Source organism: Camarhynchus parvulus, chromosome 4 (assembly GCF_901933205.1).
Source record: "Camarhynchus parvulus chromosome 4, STF_HiC, whole genome shotgun sequence".
NCBI classification, from domain to species: domain Eukaryota; kingdom Metazoa; phylum Chordata; class Aves; order Passeriformes; family Thraupidae; genus Camarhynchus; species Camarhynchus parvulus.
In genome coordinates, this window is record NC_044574.1 from 10,835,174 (window position 1) to 10,846,015 (window position 10,842).

A 10,842-nucleotide genomic window follows, 5' to 3' on the forward strand; every position below is an offset into this window, starting at 1 on the left:
AAGCACCTCAAATACAACAGAAAATATGCCCTCTAAATGATGTAATCAAACTTTCCCACTCACACTAGATAGTTCTCTTCAGTTTGTGTTTTGTGTTTGATTTTTTTTAAGCATTTCACATAGAGGGGCTTGAATATCTTGTTATAGTTTTTTGGTTGTTTTTTTTTTTCAATAAAGCTCAATACTGCTAAATTTATCAAAGAGCTCTGATTTTAACCTACGGTTGTAAAAGAGCATTCTCAGTCTCTGGTCATATCCAAGCACTTACATTAAGAAACTTGGATTGTCACTTAAAATCATGGAGCCATTTAAGTTGGAAATTACTTTTGAGCTCATGGACTCCAGCTGTAAACAGATTTAAGCATGTAACAAGCCTGACATTGCAATTAGCTCTGAAATTTAAGTTCAATACCAGCATTACTCACGTTAAGACAAGGTAAATATGTATTCAGTAATCACTGAGCAGCACAGATTATTTGCAGAAGTTTATTAGATGCTGATTTACTCATATGAGTTACATGTCTGCTTTTCAGTGAGGCTAAGGAATTTGTGGAGAGAAAATTCACAGAATTCAAGGTCCTCAATGCTCAGCTGCCATCTAAGCTCAGAGACACTAAAGTTCTCATCCAAGAAAACTAGTTTTGTTAGCAGACTGGGAGCCAGCTCATACCTTTTGGGAATCTGTAGTCTAAGCAATACTTTTACTTTATTGCCTCAGAAACTCAGTCTGTCAGTCTCAGAGCTTATGTGAAAAAAAAAAAGCTTTATTTTCTTTTTGAAGAGGTGACCCTCTTTTTCATAAAGGAGTATCAGAGCACTCACCTATTAAAATGAGGCACACAAACTCCATTTCCTCGTCTGAAAAGGCAGATTCAAAATGCCATCCTGGATCTCACCTGAGAATATCCAAATCATCAGGCTTGGAAATATTTTGGTGAACATGTGTTAGGAATTAAAGTTTAGTGTCTCCTCATTTGCATGGACTAATTAAAGGTTTTTTGTGCTGCAGAGTTTATACCCTGCCTGCCATTAGGTGGAGGATCTCATTCAGGAGAGGTGCAGTTCTCAGCTCCAGTCTTTGCAGACAAAATACAAGTTTGGAGAAGAGTAGAGGACTTTGTGAATTTGAATTGCAGCCAGGAGCTGAAAACCCACAGCCCAGGAAGTTTCTGGGGGCCCTACTGGTTTGAGAAATTTTCTTGTACATTCTTTTAAGAGCTTGCCATCCTTTCCCCTCAGCCACAGGTGGGTGAGACAGCACCTCCTGCTATGGAAATCACAGTTTCAGGCAGTTCCTGCTCACCTCTGTGGCATTTCCACCTCCCCAACACACCTGCTATTTGCTAATCTTTTATCTCTTAGCAAAGGCACCCCAGGCCCTTGGGCAGGAATCCAGATGAAGTTTCCTAGTGCACCACCTTTGAGTTGGCAAGATTGTGTCAATGGCAAGAGGTCATTTTGGATATCACACTTCAGCTTTGTTGAAAATCTTCTGCTCCAAACGAAACCCTGCTGTCAGGACTGTGTACCCCCTGTTTTACCTAAAGTGTCAGTGTGTCAGTAAGAGGGAATCCACAACCTCTTCTGAATATCCCCATCATGTCAGATATATGTAGCACTAAATCCTTGGATACCTTTTGTGGGTTCCAGAGCAATGGGGGCAGAGTGTGGTTTCCCCCAGCTCCCCTGCCCCTGAATAACCCACAGCATGGAGAATGGAGCACAAACCTCATGAGTTCTGCCTGTGTCAGGAAGGCAAAGGAATGAAAGTGAGACCCCACTTTCAGCTTTGTTAGAAAAGTAGAGCAAGACCTTTTCTGGTGGGGAGTGGGTGGTGAGAAGAGAGAAAGGACAAATTTACCTGTACACTGAACAGGGGGAGATGCCTTTTTGTAGTGCTAAACAAGGCTGTTGAACTTCACTGCAAATCAGGACTGAGAGCACTCCAGCTCTCATTGTCCTTGCTCAGTTTCTGGTCTGCAGCACTGCAGATCTTGGCTTGCTAATTCCATGTGGAAATTAAATCTAAAAGATGTTCTGCACCTAGTGCAGGCTCAAATATTTTTTCCCCATGTAGACCTGAGCACCTCCAGAAATACTCAATGTTTAGTGAGATAGAGAGGTAAAGTGTACACCTTCAACTGGCATATGTAAGCATCATTAATTAACCTAATACCAGAGGTAACATTTTAACTAGGTTCTGTTTTGTACCTTTAAAACATGGTTTATAGCTTATTATCTTTAGAAATTTATTACTCTAATAGCTTTAAAGTTTATTATTTTTTTCTCCTTTGCCATTTTCTCTAATAATAATGCTTTGTTTCATTTGTATGTCTTGAAGGTGACAATTTAATACACTTAATTGTATGTAACATATTCTTTTCCTAAAGTGGGGATCATTTTGTTTAGGAAACCAAGGGTGAGCTAACAACTGTAGGTATCATTCAGCTCATGTTTATTCATGGACAGCTACTGTAGGCTATTAAAACTTTTTGGCACAAAACTGACTAAAAAAATTACTGAAAATTTAGCATCACTCCCACTCCCCACAGAGTTATCAGGTCCTTATGTTTCAGCTGAAATGAGAGACTGAAACATCAGGTTTTTCTAGCAGCATGGAAGAGGGGGAGGCATGGGGAGACAGGAAGACATTTAAACTGAAAAGATTCCACAGACAACTTTTTTTTTCTGAAATACTGTATTTACACAAAATTGAAGAGAGTACAAATACTTTACTAAGAAGACAAAACCGTTATAGTACATTCAATTTAAACACAGGCAGAACTATAGATGCAAAGCACAAAGGCCTAAGGTACTTGCATGGGGGAAAGAAAAAAGAAAAGAGCATCATAAAGGCCCCAGAGATTAAAAGCAGGAGGTAAGAGAACATTGTATTTGTTAGGCAGCATCATCTTTCCTTGACTTCAGTGGGATTGAACAAGACACTCTTCTTCCTCACTGTGGATGGTGGGAAAAACCCTCTCAATGTGCTGACAGCTCAACACTGATTTTGCAAAACAGTTGAGTGTGTACTTAATTCTCAGCATAGAAATAGAACTGTTAGCTTCAGAGAAAATTATATTTGTGCCTAATCACATGCTTATATGCTTAGTTTGACCAGAAATAGCCTTCTCAATGCTTTCTAGGGTCAAGTGCATTGTTACATAAAAAATAAGAGTACTTTGCTGTCATCCTTCTTTTTATTTTTCTTAAAATATACTTTAGAATTGCTTTACTTTTTCCCTTATGTACTCAACTAGAAAATAGTAGTTTATTGAATGCCATAGAATTCTTAAATTTTAATAAATGTCTTACATAATCAAAGGAATATTGTTCAAAAATAATTCCCACATTTTTCCAAAACCTATTTAAATTTAAAAAGAAATAAGAGAGAAAAATACATACGATAACAAAGCAGCTTTATATTTCTGGGCATTTGGCAGCAGGTTTTTTACAATATTTCTGACATCTCTTGTTTTCAGTTAAAATCGCCAGATTAATTGATCATTATTAAAGAAAAGATTGTGCAGTATTATGACAATCCACCATATATAGCCAATGCATGAAATATTTTACACATTATATATCCCTTAAAAAGAATTAATATATTTTAGCCTTTCCTTTGAAAACAAATAGCTTCTGAAGTAATATATCTTAAACACAATGGTATCTGTCACTTCTACTGATTTTTTTTCTGAATAAAAAGCTTGCTTGAATAGGACTACTAGCTCAGTGGTGGAACTACAGTGCTATTTAACTAAATTCCATACATGTCTCTGTTACTGTTGCTCCAATTATTGTAATCACATACCACTGAAGTGCTAAATATTAGTAACTCAGATATGTGGACTTTGGTTATGCTTGATAGAATACTGGCATATCAAATATATATATATATATATGTACCACTTCCTAAAGGCTATGTTACAATCATGATGCCTAGTAATAAATAATAATAATAATAACAATCTCAGATTCAAAGTGCTGACTCACTTGAGGCACCAATACAATAAATCAATCAATTAAAATATCTATTTTTGATGTTCAAAACCAACAGCACATCCTGGGCTGCCAAGTTACATCTGCAGCACAGAGGACTCTGAACCTGTCCTTCCAATTTTGGGATTCCTGGGCTCCCAGAGGAGGACTCTGAACCTGTACTTCCAACGTGGGGATTCCTGTGCTCCCAGAAGACACTGGAATGTCATGTTTGATATGGAACACTCCAAGACATACCAAGTCTTCACACATGAAACATTAAGAGCTGTCTAAGCTCCTCGAAAGGCTCTCTCAAAACCCCTCAAGCCAACTCTGTTCACTGGGGACAAGGCTTTGCCATGAATTGTGCTTGGCTGCAGACCGGGGAGGAGCCTTTTTATGAAAGTCCACGATGCAATGTTGCATTCATGCAGCCTTCACACCCTGGAGACACTGTCACCACTGTCAGCAGGAGAGGAGAAAGGCAGTTTTCCAGCAGCAGCAAACACCTGTCTCCCTGGAAGGGGAGTGCTTCCCTGTTGTCAGTTTGTTCTGTGCAAGCAGTAATCGTTTTCAGTATCGAGAGAACTGTTGTACCCTGATGAGGGATACAGGTCCCTCTTCAGTATCCTGTTGACGATGTTGATCAGAACTTTTTTGTACTGTTGACGTAAAAGTGAGTAAACAAACGGATCTGATGCAGCCTTACTGTAGGTGAGGCACTTGCTTATAATTCCCCAGTAGTAATTTATGGTAACAAAAGGAATGAGCTCTATCAACCTGTTAAACATTAAAGAGAAATGGAAACACTTGAGTGTTATATTCACACTGAGCCCAGTGCTCAACTCATGCTTCATGAAACATTCAAGTGCCATTTATTTTCTTTGTGTACACAGTCCCTGCAGGAGAAGGGTCTTGTACTTCTCACATTCAATAGGGTCAAAGAGAACTTTCCTAGCAAGGCCACTGGGAGACAAAATCAATTCCTACTATGGAAAGAGGGAAAAACTGTTTTCAGTGGTAATGCTTCTGTGCAGAGGAGATAAGAGAGTGCTGCAGTTTACTGCTCACTTTTTGAATTTACTGAGCTGTGCTGGTAAGTGGTCAAAATTGTGGTGACATAATTGACCACCTCTCTCCCACAGCAAGCTTGAGATAGACACATGTGACTCAGGGCACCCAGACTCAGTGACCTCAGTTTCCTGAGTACAGCTGTCTAGTGACACTTGAGACATTTGGAGATGATCCCATTGGCATCAGACTGCTGGTCCTGGAAGGTGCTGTGGCATATCTGCCAGCCTAGGTAAAGGACTTGGATGCCATGCAGCATCTCAAATGACACAGAAATGTGGTCTAGGTCACTGAATCCATTCCCCTCAGACCAGACCAGAGCACCTTCATTACCCCACTGTGGTGAATTAACACGGATGCAAAGTGGATTCATGTCAGACCATTGCAGTATGAAAAACAACCTGGAAGTACCTCAGGGAGGTCTGTCTGGCACCTGCAATCCCACAGTATGCTGAGCAGCACACCCACAACGACTTAGCCATGGAAGTTTTTGTGTGCATTTAGATGACTTCTAGATTGGCCAAAGCAAACAAGGAGACAACACTTTTATCATCATTATATGACCAGTCAGCTCCATCCAGACCTGTGTCTCCTGGTCTGTGCTTCACGGATGATTAGTGGCCTCAGCACCTCAGCTGAGAGGGATGCATTAATCATGGGGGCAGAAACCACAACTAAGTTAAAGAATTTTTCCACAGATGGGAGGGCAATCCTTCAGACTATTCCAGCAAATGTCTCACCCAACTCATCTGCAAATCCTCCAGGAAGGTGGAAACAACAGGGTGAGGGACTTTTTTATTTTGTGTATGTCTTTTGTAAAACCTTTTGCAGGAGCAAGAGTATTCTACTTTGCTCTATTCATCCCAGAAGAAAAGAAAATGTTCTGGGAGATAAAATAGCCCTTTTCTGTACTCTAAGACATCACTGTTTGAAGATGTAAGATGAGAAGCTTTCTCGAGGCTTGAAGAACCTTCTGTCCTCTTTCCAAAATGCAGAGCTCCTGGCTTTCAGGGTGTTGACTTTTGAAGTTGTTCCAGTCCCTCCTCATAGAAAAGCTGACTTATCATCATTTGGACTGAACATTGCTACAAGTGACAGGAAAATTCCTTATTTATGTGACTAAAAGTAAAATAATTTTTATGGCAAGTGCATTTAAAAAAACAAATGACTTGTTTGAAGTTGTTCAGAAAAAGTTCCAGTGAATTCAAAATAAGTAGAAGAGGAAGATACAAAATATGAGAAAAAGTGTACAATAAATGACACTTGCTACATGATTGCTTAGGTTTATCCCATCCTGCATATCATCCTAATACAATAAATATATAATTGATATTTACACAACTGATGTTTTTACAAAGGCACTAAATAAGAGGAGTAAGATATCTTTTAGTCTTGAACATAGATGTATTGCTATGTTCCCATTAAGGCATTACGGATCCTAACTTAATTGCACTGAAGCCAACAGAAGAAAAATTACACAGATTTTAATAAGATAAAGGGTCTGGCCAAAACAAGTCAGAAATATCCATCTGAATGCATCTTAGTATGATTTTCATGTTTCCAGTGCTGTTACAAAAGAGATTAAATTCATCTGGCGTCTCTTAGTGAACAGACGAATATATTGCTAATGAGCCTAATCTCATTCAAATTTCTGAAGTGAGGAGCAAATACTGAGCTCACAATGGAACCTGAGTCACCAGGCCAAGAGCAAGACAACAGGGAGGATGGCTTTTACATAGCCTCCCCAGAGAATGCTTCAGTGCCACCCCCTAAAAACCAGAATGAAGGAAGAACAGAGAATAAGGCACAGCAGCAGGTCCTCCAATCTCAGCTCCATCACCACCTTTCATGAAGTGCTGTCTTGGCACTCTCTTGTCTTTGAGACAAGAAGCCTTTTAGGGTGTCTTCCCCAAAAACTTCCCATTCTGCTGTCACTGAACCAGCTCAGTCCCTGTGACAGACAGAAGCTGGACCTTGACACACATTTCCATAAACCAGCCCTCAGCCTTCTCTGTAGTGATTCACTGGGTACCAGTTTGTCACATATAGAAAATGCACCATCTCACATTTGCCAAATGCAAGGTCTGAAGAAGGAAGTAACTTTTATTGTAGAAATTTATGAGAAATACCTCCACCCTGAAAAATGTGGCCACGTTTGGAATTTGCTGAGCTTCGTAATGGTCAGATGGAAAGAAGATGGCAAAATCCACTTTGCTCAACATAATTACATCCTGATTATGGTAAAAGTGAATAGAACATGACTCAAAATGTACTGAACAATGATGAACTGACCTTTTAACTATGTGATGTCATGTTAATATTTGTAATAATCCTTTCAACTGCAGAAAAAAGATGTAGTTATCCAGGCAATCAGGAAGGAATCCCTTTCAACACATAAATGGGAACTGAAATTAATGTAGCTTTAAAAGTGTTAAAAATATTGTCTCTTTAGTGCACTGGCCATAACCTGCCCCCTACTCCTCTCAGAAAAGGGCAGCGCTCTGACCATAAATGGCCTGCATGTGCATGACTGTAAGATCAGAGCACTGAAGCTGGCCAGTTTCTGTCAGCTGCTGTGGCTGCAGACACTGGCAGCTTGGTAACAACCTTGAAGCCCTCACCAGGGGGTTTTGCACACTAGTGCACCTCCCTCAACACAAATCAGCACTCTTCAAGGCTGTGGAACACACCGTGAAAGTAGGAAATGTATTTAAAAATCACTTGTGAAAGATGTAGCCCATTGCAGTTTAGAGATGAAAGGTTAAATGCTGGGATGCTGCAATTCAGTATAGTATCACTGGCTTCCAGCTCACTGGTTTACACAAGGTTTAAAAATAATAATAATAATAATCATCTATTGTATGAAAACTGCATAAATAGATAACAACAATGATACATGGACACTTCAAAAGGTGCAAACCACGAGGATGGGTACTTATAACTCTGCCCAGTTGAGGAACATGGTGTTTCCTATACATTTAAGGAGTCTAATTATTGCTTTTCCTGGGAGATAACTTTTACACCTCATCACAAGTCTGTGCTGCACCATTAGCAATATATTTGCAGGCATTAATATTTCCAGACTGAAACCTTATCTGACAAATTATCAGGCTGGACAAATTTAAATTATATCAACTCAGCTTCCAACATCAGCAAGCTTGGCCTTATGCCTAAAAAAAAACACCACCAAACCAAACAAAAACAAAAAACCTAAGCTAATCAGAAAAGTCTGTCTGTTTTCCTCTCTATTGCGAGGGTTGTGCTAATAAGGAAGGATGGCAAGTCTTTTAAACTGCTTTTATCTCCCCTGGCATGTAATTAATTCCCGGTACTTGTCCTAAAAGCCGCTTGCTTTTGGCAGAGGTGCCCAGACCTGGCTGTGATGAGGGAAGGAGAGCCAGGTCCTGCCAGGGCTGTCCCCTGGGACTGGGTATGTGGACAGGAGCGGCGTGTTTGTGTGTGTGTTTATGTCCTCTGGTCCTCAAGACCAGTCCCGGGGGTCTGTTTGGCTCTGGTCCCCCAAAATCAGCTGTAGGACCCCTAGGCACCTGGGCATCACGGGACACCCTGATCCCACAGAGTCTCCCACCTTTACAGGGGATACCAACCTGGTGATAATGTAAGGACCAAAACAGATCACGAACGACCCTATAAAAATACTGATTTTCTTGGTAGCCCGCTGCCGCCTCCTTTTCTGCTCGTTCAGACAGCGCTGCTTCACACTACGGAGGGAAAAGAGCAGTAAGGGTGTTAAGGCAAAAAGGGAGGAGGTGAAAAGTGAGCCCAAGGAAGAGGGGAAGAACCCTCTCCACGCCCGAAAGCGCCCGGGAAGGGAAGGGAGAGGAGGGCAGCCCCGGAGGAGAGGAGGGCAGCCCCGAGGAGAGGAGGGCAGCCCCGAGGGGAGGAGGGCAGCCCCGGGGAGAGGAGGGCAGCCCGGTCCGGGGGAAGAGCAGCCCCGGAGGAGAGGAGGGCAGCCCTGAGGGGAGGAGGGCAGCCCCGAAGGGAGGAGGGCAGCCCCGAGGGGAGGAGGGCAGCCCGGTCCGGGGGAAGAGCAGCCCCGAGGGGAGGAGGGCAGCCTCCCGGGAGAGAGGAAGGCATTCCTCTCGGGGAGAGAGGGGCAGCCCGGAGTGAGGGAGGATAGCCCCAGCCCCGCCGAGCCCCGGGACGATCGCACTCAGCAAAGCAGTGCCTCCCGCTTGAAGGGAGCTCAGGCAAGTGGCATAACCCGGAGAGCCCGATTAGCGTTCAAACAGAGAAGGCTACAAATGCACAAGTCACCGTTCCTGGCACTGTCAGCAGCGTCTGAAACTAGAGGCAGGAGCGCTCGCCATGCGGCCGGGGCAGGCAGGAAAGGGTGCTGGGGAGGCGGGATATCGCTTCTGCCCGGGGGAACTACCGCGGGTGACCGGGGGCTGTGGGTCCGAGCGCGCACCATTACCTGGGGTGGATATCCACCAGCAAAACCAGAGTCTGCATGGTAATTATGTCTATCCGCTTGCAGTGGAACCGGGCAACTTTCAACACCTTTAAATAGGTGAAACACAAGATCACCAGAGACAGCATGAAACTGGTGGAGTGAAAGACAATGGTGAACACTGTAAACCTTCTCCTCTCCGTCTCTTCCTTCAGGTGTAAGGTGCAAGAGGCGTAAACGCTGTTGTAATCTACCCATGAGTAAAACAAGGATACCAAGGGGAATGTGAGGGAGTGGAGCCACGAGTAGCCCATCAGTATCACAGCGTCCTTATACCGCATCTTGCTGGTATAGCTCAGGGGGAACACCACGGCAATCCATTTGTCGATGCTGAGCGCTGCCATGCTCAGCATTGTGTTGGAAGTCAGGAAAGTTTCCAGGAAACCCACCGCCTTGCAGACGCAGCCCCCGAGGGGTTGCTGGTTCCTCAGGATGCCCAGCAGGGTAAAAGGCATGTTCAGAACGGTGAGAAGCAGGTTGCAGAAGGATAAGTTCACCAGGAAAACCCCGGCGACCTGCTTGCGGATCTCCGTACTGTAGACGAAGCATAGCAGCACCAGGAGGTTGGAGAGCAGAGAGACGACCAGCACCAGCACGAGGAGCAGCGCCAGCAGCACGCCTGCCAAGTCCATCTCTCAGCGGGTCGCCTGGAGCGGGCGAAGGCAGGAGGAAGGGGGCACCCGCGCCGGCACCGCAGCCTCGCCTGCCGCCCACCGCGGCCGCCCGCGCATGGTGCCGGCGGCGGGGCAGGGGCCGGGGCAGCGCCGGGGGCAGCGGGGAGCAGCGGGAAGGGCAGGGCCGGGCAGCGGAGTCGAGGGAGGGGCGAGGGGAGCGCGACTGGGCTGCGGGACGGGGCAGACGGGGGAGGACAGGGACAGCGGGGCCGGGGCTCTCTGACAGCAGAGTCAGGCAGCGGCGGGGAGCGGGGGCCCGGGGGAGCGTGGCCGGAGCCGAGGGTACGCAGCGGCCGGATCGGGGGACAGGGGGAGATGGGGGTACCCGAGAATCGGAGCTGGAGTAGGGGGCCCGAGGCGCCCGGAGCCGGAGGAGCGGGGCCGGAGGCGCCGTGCTCCGGGCGCTGTCCGCGGTGCTGAAGCGGCGCTGCCCCGACGGCCGCTCCCCCGCGCTCTCCCTCAGGCCGCGGAGCGCGGCCCCCGCAGCGCCCGCGCCCCCTCCGTGCCCCGCCGCCGCTCCGCTCCGCCGGGCGCACGGCCTCCGCAGGCTCTGAGCATCTTCCCCTGCCCAGCCCCTCAAATACTCCAGCCGCGGAGCCTCCCGCAGCGACTCATGCGCAGACGAGCGGCTGCGAGGCACAGGCT

The 10,842-nt window shown here is 45.3% G+C and overlaps 1 protein-coding gene across 1 annotated transcript; it reads right to left on the reverse strand.

Moving 5' to 3' along the window:
- Nucleotides 1-4,288: 4,288 nt before the first annotated feature.
- GPR78 (G protein-coupled receptor 78) lies at nucleotides 4,289-10,168 on the reverse strand. Its single transcript, XM_030947927.1, has 3 exons — nucleotides 9,488-10,168; nucleotides 8,658-8,771; nucleotides 4,289-4,758 (listed from the first exon to the last, which is right to left on the reverse strand). Exons 1-3 carry the CDS (start codon nucleotides 10,153-10,155, stop codon nucleotides 4,521-4,523), a joined length of 1,020 nt encoding a protein of 339 aa, XP_030803787.1. The 5' UTR covers nucleotides 10,156-10,168; the 3' UTR covers nucleotides 4,289-4,520.
- Between the last annotated feature and the right edge of the window lie 674 nt (nucleotides 10,169-10,842).

Coding starts and splice junctions, on each gene's coding strand:
- GPR78 (XM_030947927.1), bottom strand. CDS start 10,155: ATGGACTTGGCAGGCGTGCTGCTGGCGCTGCTCCTCGTGCTGGTGCTG. Junction 8,772..9,487: donor CTGGTGGATATCCACCCCAG/GTAATGGTGCGC, acceptor TTCCCTCCGTAG/TGTGAAGCAGCGCTGTCTGA. Junction 4,759..8,657: donor GGTCCTTACATTATCACCAG/GTTGGTATCCCC, acceptor AATGTTTAACAG/GTTGATAGAGCTCATTCCTT.